The following is a 27,854-nucleotide window of genomic DNA, read 5'->3' on the forward strand; positions in this document are numbered from 1 at the left end:
CAGCACATTGGTGTGAAGAGTTTCACCGGATTTAAAGGGATACATTTTTCACGCATTTTCATGCCAATATCCTGTGTTGCGGTGCACTGCATTTTTTTTTTTTTTTACAGGATCGTGTCTTTAGTCATCTTTTTTGGTACATTGGAAGCCCATTAGAAATAGATGGGGTACCTCAATGCAGTGCTCTTTAACATGTGCTATTATGTGCATTAACACAATGGAATGTTTAAGTCTGCATGGGTCCTAAGGGTTATGGGGCAGATTAAAGGATCAATTTAGAGGTTAAAGTGGTTGTAAACCCTTACCTATACCCAGTGAAGTGACTGGTGATACACAGAGATGACACACATCCTCCTACATAAATTGTATCTGTTTATCGACAGCCATCTTCCCTCTACATCCAGTCAAAACGCAGAATTTACACACATCTCTCAGCTCTGAAAAGCAGGAGATGGGACGTGTAGTGACATCCGTGAGGAGAGTTGATTGGAGAAAAGGGACACACCCCCTTCACACAGCTCACAGGAACAAAGCTGACACTGTCAATCAGCAGGAGGTCCCTCCCCTGTCACGATTTTTCTCTTGGTGTCAGGAAAATTTGTCAGAAGTGACTCATGCTTACAGCAGGGCAAGGAGGCAGCAGACAGAAATAACTAGTGCTCTGGATTGAGACAAGCACACACTATAAAGGGATATGCTTTGTTCATATTTCATGTCTGAGGTTTAAAACCAATTTAAGTGTTAAACTGTATGTAAAGACATTTTTTTTTTTTTCTAGTTTTGGATAGAGGAGGGAAGGGTTAGACTCGGTGTCTGATTTCTTTTGCTGTTCCCACTTGGTAGATTTGCCTCTGTTTCTGGTGACCATTGGCACTGTGACAATAAGTGAATTTAAAATTTGAATTTTAAAAAATTAATACATTATTATTACACCTATCACAATCTTGTCTTCTGGGACCTGGCATGTGTCCCAAAAGACTATAGGGAGGGAGGACACCTTCCATTTCCGATCGCCTAGGGGATTGGACCGGAAGTGGGAGCAGGTACCTGTCAAATTCGGGTAACCACCCCCCAAAGGTGCCATTCCTCCAAGGTAAGGGTTTTGCTGGGTTCCATAGTTTACATTTTTAAGTAAAAGTAAGACATTTGATCAGATTACAAGATGATTACCAGCAGGTAGAAAAGTCTGTAACATTGGTCAGTGCTAGCATAATCCTGGCCTGTCATCCTTTAATACCGGCCTGTCATTTCTATCTTAGAAGTGTGACAAGTGGTAGTTTAAAAATCTTCAACCAATGTTCTTAATATTAAAAATAATACATCATAAGTACTGTACACTTAGCATAATTATTATTAGTCGATGAAAAACTCATAAGGTTCACTTTGTATATGGAATATTGCCAGACTTCATATTAGTCTTATAAAGTTGCAGCAGACACCAGTTAATGGCGCTTTAATGTAGCTTGTAATTGGCATCCTAATCCAACCACTCTCTTTTCTTTTTTAGCCATTTAATAGATGACTATTTAGGACCAGCTCCATGCAACTGTCCTTTAGGATAATCCAATCAGCAAACATTAATTTGATGTGCAGGGACAAAAATGGCCTGAGCACCTGTTATCCAAACCTAACTTGCTGTCACAGTGGAGCATGTGGTTTCTATTATGTAATTAGTCATGTGATACTAAGCACCACCTCCCTTATCCGCTAAGTCACAGTAGCAGTAACCTAAGAAGCGCTCACGTAGCCAGTAACCATACATCTTTAATTTGCTGCTACAAAATATGAAAACCCTGAATTCGAGAATGAAGCAGGCTATAGCTTTAAATGTCTAAAGTCGCCTGGAAAGAGATATCAATGTTTAAAGCCCACTGTCAGTTTACTGGTGGTCTGTGACCCATTGGGGAGATTTCCCTTTAATTCAAGCCAAAGTAAAATCCCTATAAAGTAAGGGGACAGCCCCTCTGATGGCCCATTCACAAACAATGTGTGTGCTTTAAAACAATTAAACAAATCCAACCCCAAGAGCAAAAAATATAATATATTGCTGCTTAAGATGTGGTGGCTGCATTAGTATGAATTTTAGTATAAAATATAAAGAATATGTATTGATTCAGAAATAGTGTCTTTGTAACTTCTTGTGAATTTTACGGAAATTACAGTTAACACCTTCTTGCTTCCAAACTATCTTCTGTAAACCTCTAATTTCCCTTTCTGCCATTTAATAGGGATGAAGAGAGAGATTGCTTGTAGCCAAAATCAGGAGAACAGCCAGCTTTAACAACCATGGCTCCCTTCATAGATACAGAAAAGTGTGTGAGCATAGCCTCCATAGTACACAAAAAGTGTGCTGGCCACATGGCAGTACACCTTAAAGCATGAAACTATGGACATATGTCTTGTGGTGTACTGCATTGTTTTACTTCCATTGTATTTGTGTGGGTTGCCAATCTAAAGAAATGTCACTGCATCCCATTCCACCACCAATCGTGCCTTGCAATTGTGTAGTAATTTTTGGGAAAATCTGCCTGAGTTATTTGTCAAGGGACTAAGAAATTTGGTTTACAGTTCAAGAATCCAAACTTTACGGTGAATTCCATTGATCTCTATTGGCTAATCCTGCTGTTGAATTATGGACGTTTTTTGGCTAAGTGAATTATTGTCAAGAGGGCATGGGAAGTCTGGTACTGTCATGGGTGTCATTTAAAGAGGAATTCCAGATAGGGATATTTTATGCATAGTTACATTGGTCCAGTTTGCACAAAAGTAGCCATGTATATACCATACCTGGTGGATGCCAGGCCATGGAAGCTTGAAATCACAAATAGACATAGCTACTTAAGTCATCTCCACTTGTTTCCAGGTCCCGTGTTGAGAGGCTGCCCTGCTGCATTCTGAACATAGGAGGCTGCTTAGCATGGTGCCATTCAGAGAATACTTTGCATTTTCTGTTTGAGTGCAGAATGTTCTCTGATTAGAAGAGGCAAAAGCATTCTCTGAATAATGCCCGTGCTGAGCCGCCGACCTCCTGTGTTCAGAATGCAGCAGGCCAGCCACTCAGCTTGGGATCCAGAAGCTAGTGGAGGTCACTGAAGTAACAATGTCTACTTCAGTGATTTCCAGCTTTCAGGGGCATCAGCCAGATGTGGTATATGCATAGTTACATTGGTCCACACTGGACCAATGTAACTACTATATGTATAAAATATGCTATATCTGGAATTAATTTTTAACAAAACGAAAATAAAAATGTAATACTGGAAGTGACAAGGTTTTTTCAATGAAAATTTGAGAGGTGACAGAAGAAGCCAAACCAATCCTTTGAATTAAATGCTTTGGAGTTCCTTAAAGGATAAGTTCACCTTTATACACATTACCCCAAAAGATCCTCATGCATCACATTACCCCCAATATATTCAAATGCTGTGCTCTGTTCCCCAAATAAATGCCCATCTCTGTAGCTGCTGTCACCATTGCTTTCCCTACTGCATCCTGCAGATGGCAGGACACACCCAGTGCCAGATGTGCAGCCCTAAAATTCCACAAACGAGTTCTCCTATACTCCCTCCTTACCTGTGCACGTGCAGTCTTTACTTTTTCAAAAACGATGAGCTGTGAGAAAGTGGACAGTAAATGTGTGGATGGGGAGGAAGGTCGGAGGTGCTTGTTTACAAATTTCTAGGGCCATGCATCCACGTGCTGGGTGTGTCCTGCCATCTGCAGGACAGGGACATTGGTGTTAGCAGCTGAAGAGGTGGGCACTTTGGGGGGAACATAGTACATGTGGACCTTTTTTGTGAAACGTGTAAAGGTGAACTTACCATTTAAAGCTGAACCCTGAAAGGACAAAAACAACCCTTGCAGTGCCCCCCCTTACCAACTGCAAGGGTTACATTTATGGGAGTACTGTACAGGCATTACTACTTACCTGGATCCCCGCTCCAGCCATCTCTGGCACTCCTCTCTGAACCTTGAATCTCCAGTTTGTTGGTAGGGCCTCAGCATCACCATGTGCAATGCAGGGATTTTAACCCTGCATTGTATGTTGGGGGGGGGGGGGGGGGGCGCGAACATGCAACTGAGCCCAAAGCACCTTATAGAAGAAGTTGTAGGATTATGGATCAAGGCACCAGGAGTAAGATAAGTATTACTCTATGTATGTGCACCCCTAGAAATAACAAGCATTTAACCCTTGCAGTGTGTTGAGGGGAATCTGCAAGAGTCGTTTTTTGTCAAATTCCCGGAGTTGAGCTTTGAGCTGTAGGTGGTATTATGGAATAGAAGGATTCTTGTCCCCTGCAAGATGTACAAAATCTCCTCTCGCTGTTCTACCTCTCCTGTTAGAACTTTCCCCTCTATTGGTGCCAACTGTGGATGGCCTGCTACCTCATCAGCGCACTCATTACTGGAGCCCACTTCACAGCTCCAGCTGTTGGAACATCATTGCCTCTTGCTGTTCCCTGCCAGATGTCACCTGACTGCTGTGTGGTTGAACTCTAAGGCCATGGCACAATCCTTCCCATCCTCCTGCAACAAGTCAATGATCATGTGATCCGAAAAGTTTGCTGACTTCTCGTTGCCAGTTTGCAAATGTGGTCATAGAGCCCTAGAACACTAACACACCCACTCTTCAAATATCCATTGTTCAGTCTCTTAAAGCCCAACTCTGGTAATAAAAAAAAAAAAAAATTATCTCCCTTCTGACAGCTTTTGGGCTATGCCAATATAAGCAGAAAGATGTGCTGGACTCCTCCAAACGAGGGAGAAGAAAGGGACCGACTGTGTCATGTGATTGGAGAGCCAGGTAAGTATTTGGGGTTTGTAAATACTTTTCCAAAAAAAAAAACTAAACTAGGTATGGGGGAGTGGGATAGGGTTTTTTTATTTATTGCTGGATGTGAGCTTTACTGTAGATTTTTAGCAAATATCCTAATATATGGATAATAAAATTTAATTTGCTTGAACCTTCTTTTTCCTAAACCGTTATGTTCAGATTGACACTTCTGTCCCTGTCCTCCTACATCTGTGCTCCAGACAGGGCTGTACACACTGATATATGCCTTGCGCTGTCCGATACAACTTGGTGCCAGGGTGTTCTGTATCTGCTCCATGGACGTCCATATAACTCAGGCAGCCCTAAGCAAGAGGTCATCCATCCCCATGATAAATCAATACATGGCCAGATAACCATTCAGGACAATTTAGGATGAAAACTCAGCAGAGCATGAATGTTGCAAGCAGTGCCTGTGCTTTCTCAAGCTTTTGCCTCACCTTGCCCTTCAGCTGTATGGACAGTCTGTGTTTCAGGTATATCTTGTGCTGAGTTCCATTCAACCAAAATGGAACACACCACAGCTCAGCCACAGGCTGTGCATGCAGCCTAAACTCCTTTTGACAGACATGATAGAAATCCTGAGTGCTGGACCATTAAAGTGTAATTCAAAGGCATGGGCTTGTGGAAAGCTCATATGCTCAGGCCTAGAGTAATGGAGGTCACTTTTTTTTTTCCTTATCTCAACAACATTTCTCACTTATGAAAGTGTCCATGAGAAAATACACAGGAAATTAAAATGTTATCAATATATGTCTATCACATGAGATGCGTACATCAACGCAGCCACAAAGGCTGTAATTATAGAAGATGGTAAAGGAGCACGAGTCTGAAATTTTGCCTTTGTGGCTTTCCCTTTCATTAAATTTAAATTGATCAGTGCAGTGAAAGCACATTATAGAACAAGATAATAGTTTACATTTCTTGTGGGATTGAGTTTCTTCTGTCTGATATATTTTGCAGCATTTCTCTATATTCATGCATTTCTAGTTGAAATTCAATTTTTTTAATACCTCTGTTTTTAATTTAAAGTGTATCTAAAAGTCCGTTTGGCAGTCTGGATCCATCTAAAAAACCAACAGTCAGATCAAAACTAAACTCTTGTGTGAAAGGGCCCTCAATATGTTGGATCTACTCCTGACATGGCAAAAATGTTGTTCTTTTGTTTTTATATGTCCTGCTTTCAGTTAAATCATACCAGCAAAATATATCCAGAGACCCTTCTTGACCTAGGGTTTTTTAGTTTAGTTGTGTTGTCATCCTTTCTTGAGAGGTTTTGAGTTGGACTACAAGTAGCCATGCCAAAGTGCAATGTGCTGGCATGTTCCACTGTAGTAATCGCGTAACATTATGAGGTTCAGCAGCTGGGGAAAGGCACACAGCCACAAAAAGATACTAACAAAGGATTAGTACAGAAAAAAAACTTACTAAATTATGGAATAACTGAATTTTTGTAATAAATAAAACTTGGTCCTGTCTACTTATAGTACAAAACTGAGTATTCTTTAGTGAAAGTTTTATTCTTTAAGGCCAGGTCCACATCTGTGTGTCTGCTTTTGTCCATTGTTAGTTTTTTAACATCCATGTTAGTGCATTGAAACTCGTTTTCATTATGTGCTGCATTGCAGTTCGTTTTTGATGGAACTAATATGCGTTTTCATGCGTCATGCATTTTTGGTTTGGTCAAGGAGAATTGATTTCTGGAAATGATATCACCATTGTAGACTTTAAAAGGATATACTTTCAGAGGCTGACAATGCACAAAAAGCTACTTAAGCTCACCTAACGGATCCAATCCCTTCCAGAAATGCATACTTAGCTTGATCTGTTGGCTGTGGTCTCTTAAGACTTGTTGCACGATACGTAAAAAAATCTTGTTTCCTAGCCATATCTGCACAGTAGAACCACATAGATTTCTATGGGGCCTGTCTACCTCTGTCTCCAACCAAGAGTCAAGCCCCATAGACTTGTATGGGTCTCTAGTGCAAATATGTGTCTCTGGAAAGGGGGTCAGTGGATTATTTTAGGTCTGTTTAACGAAGCAAGCAGGAAATATGCACTTTCTCTGATCTGGGGTTCAGTACTTCGGAGGGGTGGCTCTGGATTGAAAGCAAATATTGCAATAAAACCTGTTTTTCTTTATATTTGGGCTGTTAATTTTGACTTTTTTTGGTTGGAGTTCTAATTAAGATGCTAGTGTTGAACATAGCAAGACATTGTTAGAAACAATGTGGACTTGTTACTCTGGATGGACTATAAAGTTGCTTTGGTGTTTATAGGAGGATTATGGGAAATAGTAAATTGTGGACACAATTGGACAGCAAGGGAAAGGCATTCTTTCTAGTAAAGCTTGAGATCTAAAAATATAAAGCCAGGTTCAATTGTAGATGGTCACAATGTGTATTGTATAAAATATATACTACTTTCTTTCCTGTAAGATTTTTCGTTTCTGGTAATCTCTCTATTTTACATTTACAGTTATGCGATATGACATATACAAGATATTTTTAAACAATCTCCTAATCTGATCTCTGCTTTAGATCGGAACATGGCAAATTCAATTACTACTCAGTAATTTGTTTAGACCCAAACTCCTGTGCGGCCTCGGAGATCTGAAAGCAATGCTTCGAGGAAACAAATATGTAGCAGTTCACTGAGGATCAGAGTAATAATAGTATTGACATGATGTGTTTTTCCTTTAAGCAGAGAGACTTTGGCTTAGTTAACAATAAGTTTAAAAAATAGTTTTCTGAAATAGGTAGACATCTTTGTAACTGGTTTTTGCATGTTTTTTAAAATTTAGCATCAACCCATGAAAAAGATCTAAGATTTAAGATTGTAAACTCATTGATTAAGCTATTGGTCTCAAGCAACGCAGGGAAAATCTGCTCTTCCATTCCAAAAAAAAAAAAATACAATTTGCATTCATGAAATCAAATGATTTGCATGTAGAATGACCCTGGGATTTGGTAATCTTGACTCTACACATGTAAATCTGGGATTTGAGAATTAAATATTCCTATAATTATTAATAATACTTTAATAACTGAATACAGTGTTAGGTTATATTTGTTCACAATTATTGTAAATTAGGCTTACAAATGTGTCAATAGAATGAGTTAAAAATAATAGCATCTGTTATTTAAATTTGTATTAATCTGTGTTTCCATTTACCTTATTTTACTTTTATATTTTTAACAATAAAACATTGTAATGGAGAAAGCGAAATGTAACCATGGTATGATTTATGTAGGGTCAGTGTAAAGTCTGTCTAGAGCCAAAACATTTTTCTTTTCCCTTTTAGTTTTGGATAATGGACATGTGACATTGGGGTTTTACTAAAGGTAAATATACTGTGCACTGCAAGTGCAGTTGCTTTAGATCCGAGGGGAAGCTCTGGATGAAAGAAATCAACAGAGTTCGCCTCATATCAATCATGTGCAAGCAAAAATGTTGTTGTTTTTTTTTTTTTTTTCCTTGCATGTTCCCCTCAGATCTAGGGTAACTACACTTGCAGTGCACAGCCTATTTGCCGTTAGTAAATCAACCGCATTGTGTCACTTGAAAAGGAAGTGAGGAATAGTGGCCAAGATGGGCAGAGGCAGCAATCTTTTAAGTAAAATAGTTTAATGATGTCTGTGTCCACCTTGCTCGTTGTAGATAAGTCCTCTCTTCCTGGTAGCATGACAGCATTTTCACTGTGAAAGGAAGGAAGAGAAAATCTCCCCAATGAGGCTTCAGACAGGTATAAAAACCCAACAGAGGTCCTATACCTACTAAGCTTTCAAAGATTTTACCAATAAAGTTACATTTTCCATGTTTCTAGTGATAAGATGATGATAAAGATAAGTTACAACTGAAGATGATGGTTAGTCAGTGGTGTATTTAGGTTTCGTGCTGCCCTAGGCAACAAAAAAATTGGCTCCCCCACACACACACACACACACACACACACAGGGAGACCCTGACACCGACCAACACCCCCCTCCCCCAAGAAGAGAGCCTGACATTGACCAACATCACCACAGATACCACCCCCACCCCACCCGAGAGTGCCTTCTACTACCACCACCCACATACGCTGGCAACCCCCCACCCCTGTAAGAGAGAAGGCACTCACCTTCACAGCTCTGGACATCCCTGGGAACAAAAGTTGGGTTCTGAATACACCATCAAGCAGCCCGCAGCCTCTCTCAGAGCCCACCTGGTCACCATGCTGCACATGTCCCTTCTTCCATCCCTTTCTGGAGGCGGCACTGCCCACCTGAAAAATGCTGTTGCCCCGTGAATAATCCCACCCTAGGCAAATGCCTTGTCTGCCTTGTGGTAAATACACCCCTGGTTACAGTGGAAACAATTTCAGCAACCACTCATGATCACCATGACACAACAGACAATATTTGCATTTAATACTATAAGTTAATCAGAAGTGGTGTACCCACTATACAAAGGGGTATGTAGTTAGTAAATAAGAACCTAATCAAAACAGTTCTGCCATATCCTTCATTATCATCTTTAGATTCTTTGTTAGCCTCTATACCTGGGTGCTGTAATATGTAAATGCCTGCAGTGGCAAAAAAAGCACTGGTGAAGGTTGAAAGGGGTGGCTCAAGTTCCTAATTCCTAGTGAAGAGTATTTGCATACAAAAAAAAATCTGGATTTATCATTTCTAATGATAATGGAAGACACTGTATGTCCTTGACCTTTGGCAGCATGCCAGTTTTCTGCTAATAGTATCTGTATCTGACATTTACTGGGCCCTTCTACTATTCTAAAGGATCTCTAATATGGCGCTCGTGTTAGAACTGGGGCAATAGAGGCCCTTTGCTATGCATCTGTAAAAATAAGACCTTGGGTGTAGAAACTCAGAGCAGGGAGGATTTCAAAAGTACAAAGTCATCACCTCCTAAACCACCAAATTTTCACGCAAAAAGTGTAGATCAAGAAAGGATGTATATTATGGTTGAATATAATTTTTATTCAGATTTTGCATATAGAAAAACAGACCAATAAGTGCAATTTAAAACAATTTAAAAGCCCTACAAACAGGAAAAAGGAGTGTGAGGGAGGCATAGTAGGTCAGAGTAGAACAGATGAGAGAATGTTAGTCATAACAATGGGAACAATCTGAGATATGTGAATACCATAACAGGGGTCATACCAGCATAGGCATCATTTTAATATATACTCTCAGCTAGCTTCCATACAAGAAGAGGTGACATTCAGGGGTTTATTTACTAAACCTGGTTGACTCAGAATCTTGTCCACTTCTGCATAAAAACCAATCAGCTTCCAGGTTTTATTGCTGAAGCGTAACTGAACATGCTAAGGTTAGAAGCTGATTGGCTACCATGCACAGGTGCCCAAGATTCTGAGTCAACCAGTTTTAGTAAATCTCCTATTCAGAGTCTAGCAAACTAATCTACTAGGTGGGAGAGTGGTGAAAAACTGAACAACTTTGTCATACTATTGCAAACCTAAACCTGGTACATCAAGAAATAAAAAGCAAAGATGAATAAGAAAAGGAAAAAAGAGAAGGAAAAAGGTAAAAAAAAGTATATAAGAAAAGAGGGAGTATCTGGAGAATCCCTAGGAATACAACCAGCAATCATTGCTATTGCAGTTGAGAAGAGGGCTAGTAAGCATTATCCCCAATTTATGCATTTCATGTTTGCTGTTTAAATGAAGCAAAAGATATGTATACTCTCCAAATCTTCCAAAGAGCAAACAACTTATCTGAGGTTTCATTGTCCTGACCAGCAGTTCCTTCATTCTCGATGTATCATTCATAACATGTACCCAATGTAGGAGGGAAGGAGTATTGGATGATTTTCACAGGGAAAGTATCAACTGTCTACCAGTGTACATGTAAAAGCTGAGTAGACTCATTTTTGTTGCCGTATAGATCCTGGTAAAATTGATAACCAAACAATTTCTGTGGAAGCAAAGCGTGACTCACCATAGATGTTAGACGTCAAAGGTTCTCTTCCATAGCAGTTTGATACTACAGCAGTCCCACCAGACATGGAGGTAAGTACCTTTTTAGTGTGGTTTCTCCACCAGAATTTTTCAGACACCTGTGGGAAAACATGGTGGAGTGAGACCAGGTCTCTATACCACCTGGTGATTATCTTATAATTTTCTGCTGGGCATAACGAGATACACTGGATTTATGTGTGAAATGAAAGGCCCTGGCCCACGCGTCAGGGTCCACCTCCTGGCCAGAAGGATATATTTTTGACATGTGTCTGATTAATGTCTAAATTAGGATTGTCAATGCACAATGGAAAAAGGAATTGGGCTACCCTTTCTGCCTAGCATGCAGAGAAATTACCCCCATACTGAAACAGATATTTATCTCCACATTTAAAGAAAATTATTTCTGATTGGATATTACAGAAACCTCTAGTATCTTGGCACTTTAAGAGTACTAGACATTTCCCACTGTCTGAAAAGTTCATTAATACAGAAGGTATGGAAAATAGCGTGAGGAACCTAGGAGATTGATGCCAAAAGCAGAACGTGACCCAACACCAGAGGGATGGAAAATTACCAATTTTGCAAGGGATACATTTTTGCTATTTCTTATACATTTTTCTACATATATTATTCTTTAGCATTATTTTAATTGCACACTAAAGCAGCCTTTCTCAACCTTTTCAACACCATTGAAATAACTTTCTGATCTCAAGGAAAAAAAAAAATTACTATATCTCCAACTCATGATACATTAGTCTGATGGTCAGTAAGAAGAATGCTACTTACACTCATGGTCATTGGGAAGAATGACCCTGTACAGATGGCTAAAAAGATCAATGGTGTCAGTGGGAACTTACCTGAGAGGCAGAAATAGCTTATTGCTCAAGGAACCTCTAGAAACCTCTTCAGGAACCCTAGGGTTCAGTGGAACCCTGGTTGAGAAACCCTGCACTAAAGGATTGCTTTAGGTACAATCCAGTGCATTATATTCTGTATAAAAATACTAGTTTACAGCAACAAATTGTTAGCCTTAACTTCCCCTTAGAAAATGTGCAAAATGCCCTAAATTTTGCACATTTCCAGTTGATCATAAGGGCATACTTTCATACTTTTCTTATCTTGTATATGATGATCACATTAAGACCTCCAGGAATTTCATTTTCCTAGTTCTTATCTGTTTAGATACCTACAATTACGTCACACATTGAAGCACAGTTCTCTGAAGAATTTCCTGTTCTAATTTCTAGTAATGGTATCTCTGCTTTGCCTTTAAACAATTCTTCTCTATGTTCTATGTTTTACTGACAAAGTCTCTAAGGCTGCATGTGGCAAAAAGCCAGCCTTACATAATGAGATATTGGGGATTTTGGTAATGTGGAGTGGTCCATCATTCTTGAAACTAGTCTGGCTACAGTATCTCAATCCTTAAGTTTTACAGTAAATGAAAATAGAAATTTGCTTGTGTAAAATGCAAATCTGTACCACACTTCCCTCATTAATTGAGTTTTTTTTTTTTTCCTCAGACCTCACAATTTTGAAAGCAAAAATTCACTTCTTTGTGGCTCTATGGACTTCCCTGGTTCCATCCACTTCAAATAATGCCTTTATGATCTCTTAAAATTGGTCTTGGTCAGATCCTTTTCCAAGCACAAACTTTTAGCTTTTTCATGTGTCTTGATCTCGTGATTGCTGGGTAAAAAGCTCAAAAGGGTGTGCAGATAAATATTACATGTCCACAGGGAAGTGGAAGTAGAGAGTAAGTCTATGGGGAAAACATCCTTTCCAGCCCTGATTACTGACCCATGATATTTTGCCACAACACGTTTTTTGGTAATTATATAGTAAAAAATCTTAAATACACTACTTGAAAGCATACTTTATGTAAAATACTCTTATGTAGTATACACTGATCAACCATAACTTTATGAGCACTGACAGGTAAAGTGATTATCTCTAAAATTACATCTGAAAGTTGGTGGGACACATTGGTCAGCAAAGAAACATGCTATGCCTGAAATTGTGTTGAAAGCAGAAAAATGGGCATCGCTGTTTATGTATAGGGCTGTGCAGCTGCAGACTGGTCAGGATGTCCATGCTGACCCATGTTCACAGCCAAACGCACCTACAATGGACATGTGAACATCAGAACTGGACCATGTAACAATGGAAGAAGGTGGCCTGGTCTGATGAATCACATTTTCTTTTACATCATGTGGATGGCTGGATGTGTGTGCATTGCTTACCTGAGGAAGAGATGTCACCAGGATGCAGTATAGGAAGAAGGCAATGTGGTGTTTTGGGCAATGTTCTACTTGGAAATCATGGGTCCTAACATCCAAAATAAAAAAAAACATAGAAAAGAAGGGGATTGAGAATCAGAAAATGTCCCTCGCTGGGGGGAGATTATAGAAGGTTGACTTCACCAGAGCGAGAAAAAAGGGTTATCTGGATTAGGATAAAGGGTTGGATTTCCTAGATCATTACCTGCAAGTAAGAGTCATTGATTTTGAAATATAGCCAGGGCTTCCACGTCATCCTGAATTGCTCTTCCGTGTTGTTCAGGGAAGAGGTGAGATCTTCTGTGAAAAGAAAGTTGTTTAGTTTGAAATAGCAAGATCTGGTAGGTGCTTGCATTTGTTTCCATAAAAGGAGGATGCAAGCCTTCGCCTCATTTGACAGGTGAATAGTGACGGAGGCATTATTTATATTATTTGGAGTGCATCTGCTGAAGTCCAGAGAAGAGTCCTAATTAAATCCCAAGGCTGGAGAGTATGGGAGCCTAAAGTGAGACATCTTAAAGGTGCAGTTGACAACTCTATAATTTGAGGGTCAACTTTGTCTGGAAAACTGACTCTCACTGTGGTGCTGTGTAGATCCTTCTATACACTGAGGATGGTGTTTGGGACTTTTAGGTTCTTATATGGACATTTTACTTCTAGCTCTGCATATAGTTATATAAATGTATGTAATATATTAAACATATTATGATGGTTGTGGTGCAATTTTTCTGCTGTAAAATTCCTCTTGGAAATTAAAAAAAGCAGACATTCAAGAGGCATCAGAAAGCACTGCTATGCCTCAGAGGGCGGTGAGCACTGTCAATGTGAAACAAGCTCTACAAGAGCTATTAGACAGATGATAAATCAGTTGGAAAAGCAATGTATGATTATATCCAGAAGATATGCTGGTGTTGCTGGACATGTGGGCCCAGGCAGAATCACTCCAGAGAAAGAGGAGGCGCAGGCAATGACACCTTCTTGGTTTACTAACTGATGTTTATTATTTTTGCTGATTATGGATGGAGCAGTGCATTCAATTTGGTTGGAGGGCATTGAGACTAAGTACCACACAAGGGTAGAAGGAAGAACTGACAAGACCTACTGGCGATTGCTCTATGACTCCTCATGTTAGAGAGCAGCATGAATCACAGTAACTGATTAATACAGTAATTCAGTGAGACACAGGGAGATTCCAATACTGAGTAACAGCCACATTGCATTAGTTCTAATACGATGACTAATACGTATTTATATTTGATTTTTCACCAACGAAAATCAATATAATGTTTAAATAAGGAGAACGGTCACAAAATGTGACATTTATTTGCTACAGTACACAAGTTTAAATCATGTTAAAATAGATTGACATATTCTGTTTTACTTTATCTTCATTTGATCATCCTGGGTATAGTAAAACACAAGTGAAAACTCCAGCAAAATTCACCATTTATACTACCACTCACTTATTTCTTTCGGGTTCTTTTGTATGGGTGAGCAGCTTAAACCTTATAATGGTCATATAGAAACATGCCACCACTAACGTTGGAGAGTTGTTACCTAACAGCAACATATAAATGTCGGCCTGCTAGTTCCTGGGCTATGAACTCTCCAAGGTCAGATATAAATGAGGGGAAATAAAATGTATAGATTTGGAACACGCTGCTGGGATTCAGCAGTCAGGGAAGTTTCTAAGACTGCAGATAACTACACACATATTTTGATCAATGCATGGGGCTTAGACAAAAAAATAAACACTGCATGATTTGCAGGTGTGAAAGTGATGACATGTTTGCATTGAAAGCAGAAGTGATATAACACTCTTTTGCTTCAGCTGTGTGAGACACCTAGCTAACAGGTGGGAAGCCTCACTTTCATCATTCACTGCGTGCGCTGCTGGTAGTATGGGTTCATGTCAGAGCTTACTGAGTTTAAGAGGGCAAATTGGTGGTGCCTGCTTAGCTGAAGTTGACTATTTTTTTTTTTTTCTGTGTCGCAAGGTACAGTAATAAAGGTAATGATGGCCTATACAGTTTCTGAGAAAACATCATCTGAGCATAGGCGTGGTCGACATGGTTAACTGACCAAAAGAGACAAAAGGACATTGAGAAGGATTGTGACCCGGAATAAGAAAACAACTGCTGCAAAAGTGACTGCAGAGCTCAATCTCTGTCTTCACAGGACTGTTTGGCACATTTTGCTGGCTGGAAGGTTAAGAGTGGGAAATTTGAGTCAAGAGTAAAAAACTGTTTTGCTTTTGACTGCTGGTGATTGTGGTTGTAATTGTTTTGTTTTCTTCTTTGGGGTTTTGCCAGTCGCGATTTCTTTTTAAATCACCTTTTCTGTCACTTTTTAAAAAGCATTTTTTTTTCTTTCCTTCCTCCTGTCTGCTAATTAAGGGGAGCGGGTAATTGGTCACAGGTGCTATATAACTTTCTGTAGTGCTCACTCTGAGCTTGCTCATCTTGAACTTGCCTGTATTTTGCTCGCTGGACCTTTGGCCAAGTGCACATTTGATTAAGTGGAGTTAAAAACCAGAGTTGAAAACAGGAGATTATAACAGGAGTCTTCTAACCTGTCAATGACATCTGAAATTTCCAGTTTGTAATATTATTGTAACTGGGATAATGTGTGCTAGCAGGGTTGAAGGAATTGTGCAGTGCACAGTGTGCAGCATGTATGCAACAATGGATCAACAGCTCCAGGATGCGTACCTCTGCAACAGATGTTTGCAGGTTGCCCTTCTGGAAGCTGAGATCTGGAGGAGCAAGCTGCAACAGTGGGACTGGGCAGAACTGACAACCTTGAAAGGGGTCTTCTGCTCACTGAACCTGTAGTTAATGGGATTGATGTGAAGAGTGGAGGGATTAGTCAGGATTATCAGGTAGGAAAATGGGTTACTGTAGTGAGAGGGAGTGGTAGGGGCTCACAGAAAAGGAGGGCAGCCCTGGGTTTGAGCACCCAAACAGATTTGCCAAGTTGGGTGAAGATGTGGGGGTGGAAAGCTCAGTGGTGGCAGCCCTGGATGTCACTGCGTATCCCTAACAGTCAGAAGAGCAGACCATCTGGCAGGGATGGTGAGGGTAGTGCATAAAGGACTAGGCAGTTGGTAATAGGGGATTATATAATCAGAAGGACTAATAGAATCATTTGCTAGGATCGTCTCAACCGAATGGTTTGCTGTCTGCCTGGTGCCAGGGTTTGGCATATGGTGGACCGGGTAAATTACTGGGAGGGGCTGGGCATGACTCAGCTGTCTTGGTCCATGTTTGAACCAACGACAGAATACATGGAAGGTGGAGACTCCTTAAGAATCAATTTTAAAGAACTAGGCTGCAAGTTGAAGGGAAGGACCTCCAAGGTGACATACTCTGAAATATTACCTGTGCCATTCGCACAGAAAGATGGGGAGAATGGAGAACTGAATGCATGACTAAAGACCTGGTGCAAACTAAGGATTTGGGTTTCTAGAGCACTGGGCTGAATTTTCATTTGGGTACAACCTATATGCCAAAGATGGTGTGAAAATGGAAGGGGGTCTGCTGTGCTGGGGGAGAGGTTTATGGGAAGGCTGGAGGAATATTTAAACTAGGATTGAGAAGGGAGAGAGAATTGGATAATGGGGTAGACAGATCAGACAGGGGTCAATCCCTGTTGGTGGCTGTAATTGGCAAGGATGTGGGGAGGGCTATGGCAGGTAATTGGAAGGTTCCCATGTTACAAACAACTATTGTAATTAGTACAATTTGTACAAAAATAAAAAAAATATGCAAAATACGTGTGCAAAATGTGACAATTAAAGTGTTTATTCATCAAAGCCAGAAGTCTGCCAGGCAAAATAGATGAGTTGGACGCTTTGGTGCATGTAGAGAACTATGATTTACTTGGTATTGCTGAATCTTGGCTTCATTCTTCACATGACTGGACTATTAATATTCCCAGCTATGCTCTTTCAGAAAGGGTAAAAAGGAAAGTTGGTGGTGTCTGTCTTTATGTGAGAAGTGATCTCAGAGTGTGAAAGAGGACCTAGTTGGAGTGTCATGAGGCTGAAGCGTTATAGGTGGAAGTGCTCATGGGTGTGCATACTACAAAGGTAATCATTGGAGTTTTTTATAGGCCATCCAGTAGTTTTTATTTTTCCCTGAACAATGCCCATCCCTTGCTAGTGCCAGCAGCTTCTCCTGTGTGCGAGTTGTCATCTATCTTCATTGGCAGGCTCGTGATGACGTCACTCCTGTGCAGGTGGCTGTCATTCTGGCATACCGGGCCAGTGCTGGTGCTGTAAGCTGAGCTAAACATGTGCAGCTCAGTTTACATTCCTGGAGAAGACAGGAAGCAGGCAAGTAGGTGCATTTTATTGTAGAGGAGATATTGCATGTCTCCCCTGCAATAAAAAAATATTTGTTACAGCGGATCTTTAGTTCACCTTTAAGTGACACTTTTAGGTCTTAGCTCTCACCCAGCCTGTGACCGGACAATAGAGGTAGAAGCAGCAGACTGATGTACTCATTTCTCTGTTGCTCTGCTCTCTGCTCCTATCAGCATGCTGCAGTGCAACTGACTGGCTTCTTGTGCTGCTTTATCCCTCTGTCTGTGTAGGTAGTAGTTAACGTGTCAGTTATTATTGTTAAAGGTAAAAGCTCATATATGCAAGATATAAATAAAAATACAGTGCCGCGCTTTCCTTAAATTACACCCGTCTCCCTTATACCATCTGATAAAATAACGTATATGTAAGATATTGATTACTTGCAAGCATGGTATTTAAGGGACAAGTTCACCTTTGGGAACATGTAACATGTTTCCTGCTGCCAGATCCCCCCTTCCCTGTGACAGCAGTACGGGAAGAAGTTCCCCATACTATTTAAAAACAGCTAGGCCATGCGGCTCTACCCACATGGCCGCATCATTAATTTACAGTGTTCTGTGAATGAATGAACAACTACCGTCAGCCTTAGCAGCTGTCAGCTTGTAGTTCTCAGCGCTGTGGTAGTTCATTGATTCTTCCTGACTGTATCTGCTTGTCCGTATATTCTGCACATCCTGTATGGGCAAGTAAATATTCTGACAGGTCTGCAGGAGACCTGCATGGCATCAGCGATCTACTGATCGCTAGTGCAATGCTTTCCAGGTTCCTGCAACCAAAAATATTAAATGCACATTTTTTTTTCCTGCAGAAAAATGTGCATTTCTTATTTTTGGTTAAAAGGTGAACTTATCCTTTTCAACAATTTTTTTTTTTTTTTTTTTTTTTTTTCAGCTCCTGAATTATAAAACCATTTTACAAATTCAACAATTGTCAACAAACAGTTAATTTCATATTAACGGTGGAAAAAAATCTTACATGAAGTTGCGCCCTAAAGCAAATTCTTAGTTCATTTAATAGCAACATCCTGTGTAAACAAGTCTTCGGCGACAGAACCCGGAAGAAACACATTCATTTCTGCAACTGCCCCTTTTATGTCCTATTAAAAGATGGATGTTTTTCATTAGGAAGGGAACAGTGTGTTCTGTCGAGTAGCAACAGAAAACACAAGCTGCACACCTGTACCTCTATCTTTAATATAAAATACTGTTTTGAAGAGTTAATGAGCTGCAAAACAAAGGCATAACAATGACCTTAAAGGATGCAACTACTATGGGCTTAGCAGCATACGGAGGCCATTCCTGTAAAAATAATCTCTCAGCAGCAATAAAAATTTTATAAATCATTTTTGATGTTTTAGGCCAGCCTTTCTCAACCAGGGTGCCCATGCAGGTAAAAATAGAAAGAATAAGGGGTTTATAGAATAACACGTATCGCTAAACGTACATTATCTGCCCAGTAACCAAAACCCCATACAGCAAAAAGGAGCGTGAAAAGATTCACAAAAAGCGGTTACATATTGGACAGAATGGAATACGCAAAAGTAATTAAAAAAATTATGCTTTACTACACATATGGACTGTTGACTTATGAGGGGTTTAATGTATAATCTTTATCAGCAACTGTAAATAGATATTTTTATAACTATAAGTTAACAAAGTTAGGAATATCAGAGCTTGGCTTGATATCGGTGTGCTGTACATAGACATTGGAGCAAGGGATTAAGTTGTAATTAATGTACTAGATAGCTTTGTATTGGAGGAATGTTTGATGTGCTTAGCATGTGCATGCCACAAGGAATGCTCTATTATGTGAGAGGGGGAAACCACTAAACTAACTACCTTATCTCAGACTTTATGGGCCCGACATAAGGATCTAGACCAGGCCATTTAAATCTTTGTGTGAGGGCCACTTCAAAGTACCCTCTCTTTAGATATGCAATAGTGATGGCTATCTGGGGAATGCAGTTTTACCAGGCTATGACCTAAGGTTCCCTCCAAACTCTCAATGGAGGGAATTTTGATAAGCGCGCCTGGATCCAGACGCCTTGGTGCCATGACCTGGCATATGTAATTTTATCACCAAAAGGGGAGGCTCTGCGATGGGGCTGAGTTATGTAAGTGATATGAGATGGGGAAATTGTCCAATCCTGGATGAGATGCATCAGATATGGGAGATGGATTAGATAGTTCTACCAATCAGGATGGCCCCATACAAGTCTATGAGAGATAGGTGTATATCAGAGTAGATTTCAGGGAAAGACAGGAGAAGATCCAATGATCCTGGGGGGCCCCCATGCTACACCATTGGTAAACATCAGGACATCTCTTTGGCACTTTACATGTATACATGATTGTCGTATGTGTTGTCTGTCTTGCTGTTTGTGGGTTTAGGGTATGAGTAGTATATTCTTTAATTCATTGGTTTAATCATTTACATTTTGTTTCTCTTTTCCTTTTTCTTATTGTAAAATAGATTGTGGTATGTTAGATTAGATCTCCCTACTATTCACTAATAAATTTTGGTTGTTGTGTTAAACCTTTCACTCTTGGTCAAAAAACTCTCAAGGTTAATCAAATCATATCAGAGAAATATTATATGTCTGTTGACCAAATCTATAGATTATGGAATATAAGGTAAATACCTCAGTTCACCATCACCTCAGTATGAGATAATACATCAAAATTGACCTAAAATCACTTAAAAACAGACATCATGACCAGTCAAAGTAATGGAGTGCTACAGAAATAGTGACAATAGGTCTAATATATATGCAGCACTGACACAATAGTTACACTGCCAAGCGGGGGGTGTTTCAAAAAAGTGTATCAAATTGGCATAGCAAACAATGCAGTATATGGCTGATCATGTGTACCAGGTAGCGGATATAATTGCCCAATAGCCTTAGCACAGGTGTATATAGACTGTAGAAAGAAAAAAAAAAAATTAAAAATAATTATATATATGTATGTATTATCTCATACTGAGGTGGTGGTGAACTGAGGTATTTACCTTCTATGTCCATATGTGTAATAAAGCATAATTTTTTTAATTACTATTGAGTATCGCATTCTGTCTAATATGTAACCGCTTTTTTGTGAATCTTTTCACGCTCATTTTTTGCTGCAGGGTGCCCAGGCACCCTGGGGTGCCTTGAGGTTTCTTCAGGGGTGCCTTGGCAAAATGTCTAAAAATTGCCCAAAATTTGTATCAAGCCAGTGGGTGGAACAAGCCTGCCTTTTTAGGCACAGGCTTTGTGCACCATTACGACCTTCTAGCCGTTGGCATCCTGACAACCAATGACATCATTAGTTAAGGAGCATGTCAGATGCCTGTACAGCATCCTAGTTTGACCTTCCTCTGCCCCTCTCCATCACTGCTGGGGTCACATCAGCTCAGGGATGGAGAAAAACTGAGGGAGAAGAGAAACACTGGAATACTAGTCAGTACCTTTTGTGCAAAAGCATATTTGCTTTGGAAAAATAAATCACCTCTACTGTTGGGTGTCCTACATTTGTGGATTTTGCTGTGTTATATAAAACTATTAGAATAGTTTTTCACATTTTAGAATGGGGTGCCTCTAGACTGTCCATAATTTTACAGGGTGCCTCGGGACTGTCCATAATTTTAAAGGGTGCCTTGACTGAAAAAAGGTTGACAAACTGTTTTAGGTCATACACCAGAGCTAGAGAATGTCACCAGCACACCACAGATCTCCAGAAAGGGTCCAAAGCTCTATCCAGTGATCACACCATTGCTTCTGTTATAATGATGTGATCGCATAATAGTTTTGGATCCTTTCTGTAGATCTGTGGTGTGCTGGTGAGATTCTCTCCTTCGGTTCGAGCCGTTGGTTGCTGCAGCACCCATTAACACTTAGTCACCTTGCAGGAACATGTGCTTTGGGAACGGTATGTTAGTTCATACACAATGAGTTATTGAGTTATTGAGTTATTGAGTTATAGATATATATAGATATATATAGATATATATAGATATATATAGATATATATATCTCTATCAGGACAGAATTTGTAACTGTTTTCGACAAGGTTGGAGAAGCCATATACTGTAGTAGTTTTCCTATGGGTCATACATACAAAGGCCTAGGTTACAGTATGAGTGATTTCTAGTGGCTCATATGCCTCAAAATCATCAGCAATTAATAGTATTCGATCACTAAATTAAGCAGTGGGATTTTTTGGTGTAATTTGTACAGTAGCATGTAGTAGTGACTGTTATCTTACAGTTGTATGATCTCATTTTAATGCTATTGTGTAGCAAAAGTCTAGTTTTCGTATGAAATGGGGGCTCTGATGTGAAGGGGGGGTCTCAGATGTGAGGGAGGCTGTGACATAAAAGGGGGTTGTGATGTAAGCTTAGGCTCTTATGTGAGAGGGACTCTGATGTGCAAGTTGGGGCTCTAATGTGAAGGGGGGGGGGGGGACTCTAAGGTTAAGGAGGAACTCTGATGTGAAGGGCGCTCTAATGTGAAACAGGGCCCTGATGTGAAGGGTGCTATAATGTGAAACAGGGCCCTGATGTGAAAGGTGCTCTAATGTGAAACAGGGCCCTGATGTGAAGGGTGCTCTAATGTGAAACAGGGCCCTGATGTGAAGGGTGCTCTAATGTGAAACAGGGCCCTGATGTGAAGGGTGCTCTAATGTGAAACAGGGCCCTGATGTGAAGGGTGCTCTAATGTGAAACTCTGGACCACCTCTGGGCACTTGTGGGTAGAGATAAAAAGAGAAATGAAAAGTAGAAGATTGCAGGGACTCGTGAGAACAGTTCTATCTCTAAGCTATATTAAGTAATATATAGCCATCCATTTTGCTCTCAATTGTTTGGCTCATTTGGTTCATTGGAAGTTACACCTCCCACACAACATTTTTACCTTCATTTATTCCTTTAATAAACATGTAAATGGTTGGCGCAAAGTAGGGAGGGGATAGAGGAGATCTGTATAAACTAGCATCAGAACTACACATGGCTTCAGCCTCATAACCTTTAACCATTAGCCGCCCGGCCAATGGCCGTTTGGCGGCTTCAAAAGTGTCTCTGCACTCCGGGTGCACGCCATTTGGCGTGCTCCCGCACATGCGCAGTTTGCGCTAATGCAGAGCGGCGCAGCAGTGCGATCTGTCACCGGCCGTGCACCTGGGACACGGCCGATGACAGATCCGAGTACCGGCTCCCGTTGCTGGTACCATGTGACCTGCTGTGACCAATCACAGCAGGTCACATGACAGTTGTATACAATGGATGGCTTCATTCATGATGCCATCCATTGTATACTAGTGCCTAGCTGTGAATGGTCACAGCTAATCACATGCACATGTCATGTGATTAGCTGTGACCAAATCACAGCTAAGCACAAAAAAAGCTGAATGAATCGATTTCATTCAGGTAAATGCTTGCTTATAGCAAAGTAATTCTTTGCTATAAGCAAATTGTGTAAAAAAACAAAAAACAAAAAAAAACTGATCACTTCCCCAAAGTAGTACAATGTTACTATGGTAACATTGTACTACTTTGGTCATAGTAAAATATGAAAAAAAATCTTTAAAAAAATAAAAAAAATGTAATAAATTAAATATAATAAAAAATAAAAAAAGTATATATTTTTTTTCTTCATACTGTCACCAGTCAGTGTCCCTGTTCACCGCCATACCAGTTATATGATGACGCTGTACTGCACTGGTGACAGTATGTAAAAAAAAAAAATAGTGAAAATAATTTTTTTCATTTTTCAAAAAATTATGACAAAAATACAACTTCAAAAAACTCGCCATGCCTCTTATGAAGTACGTCGGAGTGTGTACTCTGCAAAAAGGGGTCATTTGGGGATATCTGTACTATTCTGACATTCTTGGACCTCAAGAAATTAGATTGGCTGTCAGTACTTCAGGATTGATCAATATTCAGATCTATACCATAGTTTGGTGAAAATAACCCAAATTAGGATGTATTTTTTAGTTTGTAGGAAAGTTAGAGTTCACAAAGACATGTAGCAGAATACATCTCGGCCTAAATTTATGAAGAACAATTATTTATTTGTAAACTTTTATAACAGAAACAAAGTGTTTTTTTTTTTTTTTTCAAAATTTTTGGTCTTTTTTTGTTAATTTAGCAAAAAATAAAAACCCCAGCGGTGATTAAATACCACCAAAAGAAAGCTCTAGTTGTGTGAAGAAAATGATAAAATTTTAGTTTGGGTACAGTGTTGTATGACCGTGCAATTGTCATTCAAAGTGTGAGAGCGCTGAAACCTGAAAAATGGCCTGGGCAGGAAGGGGTAAAATTGCACGGTATGGAAACGGTTAAAGTATAACTTTTTTTTTTTTTTTTTTTTTTTGGATAAAGCAGGGAAAGTTTAAGACCCTTACCAAGTTTTTTTTTTTAAAGCTCTGTCCCTGCCACATTGATTTCTTGGGGTCAGTATCAGGTTTTATCAGTATCTGCTACCACTTTGACACACCTTGCCTAGGCAAAGATGATGTCCTTTTCCCTGCCAACTCCCCATCTGCAGGCTGCAGGACAATTCACAACGCACTAAGTGAGCTCACAGATGCACAGTGGGGAGCCAGCTGTAGTTCCTTACAAAGTTACAACTGTCTCCTGTATCCAAGATGGCATCACCGGGTAAGAAGAACCAGCTGCAGGTAGACAACGCTGGATGCTGTGGGAGGAATGATGCCCAATCATTGGAGTCTCTGGGAGGAATAGTGCCCCACACTGGTGTCAGTAGGAGGAATAGTGCCCCACACTGGTGTCAGTGGGAGAAATAGTGCCCTTTACTGGTGTCAGTAGAAGGAATGGTGCTCCATTATTCTGTCAGCAGATTGAATGTTGCTGTAGATGGATAAAGGCTAAAAAGGGCCATATCCAGCCCATGAACCTCAGTTTGGAGACCCTGCGTTAGATCTTTGCTGCATGGAAACTGTACTGCTAAGCTATGATACTGAGCGTTGGACATAGAAACAAAAAGTTTCACATTTTAAAATAAGTAAATAAGTGTTATTAGTTGTATATGATAATTCCAATAGATCTTTTTTTTAAGACTATGTTTACTTGTAAAAAAAACACAACATTGCATCAGTGATCTACTCTATTCTATTGGGTTCTCTAGTAATATTTTTTTTATATTCCTGCAGGGTCAAGTCTGAAAGACTTTATTTTAGAGAACATCGTATAAAGGATACACAGCTTCTACATAGTACCAAATGGGCTCCAGCTAAATCTCTACACAATCAACAGGATGGAGAGAAAACCAGCCTGCAGTGAGAGCTCATCCTCTGGTTCTGAGAAAGAGCCCTTGACATGCAAGACCAGGTCAGAATGCAAAAAGGATGGTCAGTTGCTGAGAAACTGCAAGGCATCACGACTGTCTGAAGAGCACAACAAGGTGCACCCCTGCCCGGGAGAGAGAGCAGACCTTGGGCACATGTCTAATAAATATTTAGCTGTACAGAATCCTGATGCGCCTTGCAATGTTACCAGAAATGGAATAGATGAAACTTCAACTCCAACACTTACTGTCATTCCCTCCTGCAGGGCTGAGGTGCATCACTTACAAACAGAGACAGGCGAAAGAGAGACTTGGAGCAAAAAAATAGACTTCCTCCTATCTGTTATTGGGTATGCAGTGGATCTAGGCAATGTATGGAGGTTTCCTTATATCTGTTACCAAAATGGAGGAGGTCGGTATGCCTAATAGTTCTATTTATGTAATAACGTTTTTGAAGCTTGCTGAATTATATTTTATTGCAGAGCGATCCCTAGGTTAAATGGTTTTTAGCTTTCAGTAAAAACAGGAAAGTGTGTGCAGTGGGAACCCTTTTGATTAAGTGATGCTAGCACTAGTTGACTTACTACGTATACTTGAGACCATGGCAGATTCCAAAAACAAAAATGATACTGTACATATTGCCGTTTACCAGTTCTTAGATGTGGTGGCTGCTTTAATTATTTTTTTTTTTTAGGTTTAGTACATTTTCTGCAAGCACAGAAAATACCTGTTGATCTTGCCAGAAATGCAATATTCTTGTGAATTCCTGTTCACAGAAATGATATCTCAGACATTGTAATCCGCTTTCCCAGCTACATTCTGTAAACTACAAAACCACCCTAATGCAATGGAGATGAGACTAGGAGAATGTGTTTGTAGTTAAAATCAAGAGGGCAGCCTAGGCCCTGCAGGCAACTAATCTAAGTGTTCTCTGTTTTTGCTTTTTGATATATTTTAAAGTGCAAGCTTTGGATTTCTTTATCGGGCATGATACACTACTGACCCTGACAATCATGCATTTATATATAAAACGTTAGTGGATTGCAAGTATTATCATTCATGCATTCAGGTAACGTTTATGTTCAACTATTAAGAGCATCAAATTGCAGTAGACACATTGGGGTTGATTTACTAAAACTGGAGAGTGCAAAACCTGGTGCAGTGGTGCATGGTAGCTAATCCGCTTCTAACTTCAGCTTGTTCAGTTAAAGTGTTCCTAAACCCAGGACCCTGCATTCACTATACACAGTACACAGAACATGGAAATGCAATTATTTCAGTAAATACAAACTGCTAAGTACCTTTTTTCATCAGCAGTCTTGTGACTTCTGTCAGTGTCCTGCAGAGCACTGGTTAAAGCTTGTAGGAAGAGTTTTCATTCTCCTTTGACTGTCCTATGATGCTGCATGACCTTGACTCCCTGTCTGAACAGTGCTTATTGGCCCTGTGCTGATCACATGCACCCTTAAAAAAAAAAAAAAAAAACTCTCTAGCAATATACAGCAAACTGAGTATGTGTAGTACAGTGCCTCCTAGGGCTCTGTACTATTAGCAGATCGATTGGGGTCAGTGAAAGAAGGGGAGGATCAGAGAAGACAGAATCAAACAGCCTTTCTAAACAATGCGGAGAATTAACCCCTTAGGTTCCACAGTGAGTATAACAAGCATGCTTTACTGCATATACAGACTGATTTTACTGTTGTGGGTTTAGTAACACTTTAAAGCATGATTGTCTTACACAGAGATTGCAGTCAATTAATTCTTCCTACTGAGTGACTTCTTTTTGAAGGGTCAGTGAACCTAACCTACAAGTTACCTTTATCATGAAGCAAAATTGAAAAAAATAGACCATAACCGATGTACTGTACATGTAAAGGAGAGAGAGTGTAAGGGGGCTTCTGATTGGTCTCCAAAAAAAATGGAAGCTGGTTGGTTTCCATGCAGAGCTGCACTGGATTTTAGTATTTTTTGGTCATAAGAAGTATTGATGTTCTTCACTTCAGATTATTGTGAGATAATGATGACAGAATTTTTTTGGAATTATGGTAGGGTCATAATATGGCATAAACATGAAAGCATGGATCCATCCTACCTTGTATCAACGGTTCAGGTTGGTGGTGGTGGTGTAATGGTGTGGGGGATATTTTCTTGGCACTAGCAAGGTGTAACTAATAAAGTGGCTGAGTGTATATAGATGTGACAAACCCACTGACTTTGTATATCGGATTGTAATACTGAATCTTGATGTACCAAGCAACAGCATGTTATACAGACGTACATATGCAGCTGTTCGTTTGTTCAGTAAACACTATTAAAAGGAAAAAAACATTTAGAACTCATTTTAAACTCTTTTCTATTTTTGAAAAGAGTGTAAAAGGTTGAGATTTGTCCTGCTTATCTGTGTTCCCACTGCGAAACCTTTCCCTTTTCTTCCTATTCCATGACACAGAAATGGACAGGAAACCTCACCTCTACATTTGTCCCTAAAACAAGTCATATATTTTACAATTTTCTTCTGATTTGGCAGCAACTGTAGAATTCTTCATTTTTCTTCACTTCCTAGTGACAACGGTCATTAGGACAAAAAGTAAGAGTGCATTTCTGAAACAGGGATACAGCAAAAAGAGGCTCTATCCCAGGGGTAGGCAATTACTTTCCTCAAGGGGCCACATGAGAAACTGGGACTGATGTGGAGGGCTGAACCAAAGTTTAGTGTATAGTAAAGAATATTTTGATTAAACCAGCAGTCCTAGGTGACCAACACTGCATCAGGAAGGTCCATGAGTATGAAAACATATAGATAATAAACACTTGGGAAAAAAAAAAATAAACACCCGGCACTAGGAATAATAGGTACAACTGCTGATCAAATAGCGCACTGCTATAAATCCCATAGTTCAAAGTTCATCTCAGAAGCAAACCAGGGATAGTGGCTATGTTACTACGTACAATGGGGCCAAGGAGAACAAAATTAGCCAGCCTCTAACAGGAAGGTCAGATCACAGCAGCAAAAAAAAGTAATTGGGAAATTTTGAGGAGGCTGAGGACAAAGATATTTTGAACAGAGTTTAGTGTCACTTTAACATTTCTTATTTGCTCCATTTTGGTTTGTA

At 39.9% G+C, this 27,854-nt stretch overlaps 1 protein-coding gene across 1 annotated transcript in view; it reads left to right on the forward strand.

Moving 5' to 3' along the window:
• SLC6A4 (solute carrier family 6 member 4) overlaps positions 1 to 27,854 on the forward strand; it is a 136,201-nt gene that overhangs the window by 16,865 nt on the left and 91,482 nt on the right. Inside the window, exon 2 of the mRNA XM_089683042.1 lies at positions 24,608 to 25,153. Within this exon, the coding sequence (XP_089539168.1) occupies positions 24,712 to 25,153 (442 nt within the window). The 5' untranslated portion in view covers positions 24,608 to 24,711. The remainder of the gene's footprint in view (positions 1 to 24,607; positions 25,154 to 27,854) is intronic.

Source organism: Staurois parvus, unplaced genomic scaffold (assembly GCF_062004578.1).
Source record: "Staurois parvus isolate SC_StPar_1 unplaced genomic scaffold, SC_StPar_1.0 ptg000299l, whole genome shotgun sequence".
NCBI classification, from domain to species: domain Eukaryota; kingdom Metazoa; phylum Chordata; class Amphibia; order Anura; family Ranidae; genus Staurois; species Staurois parvus.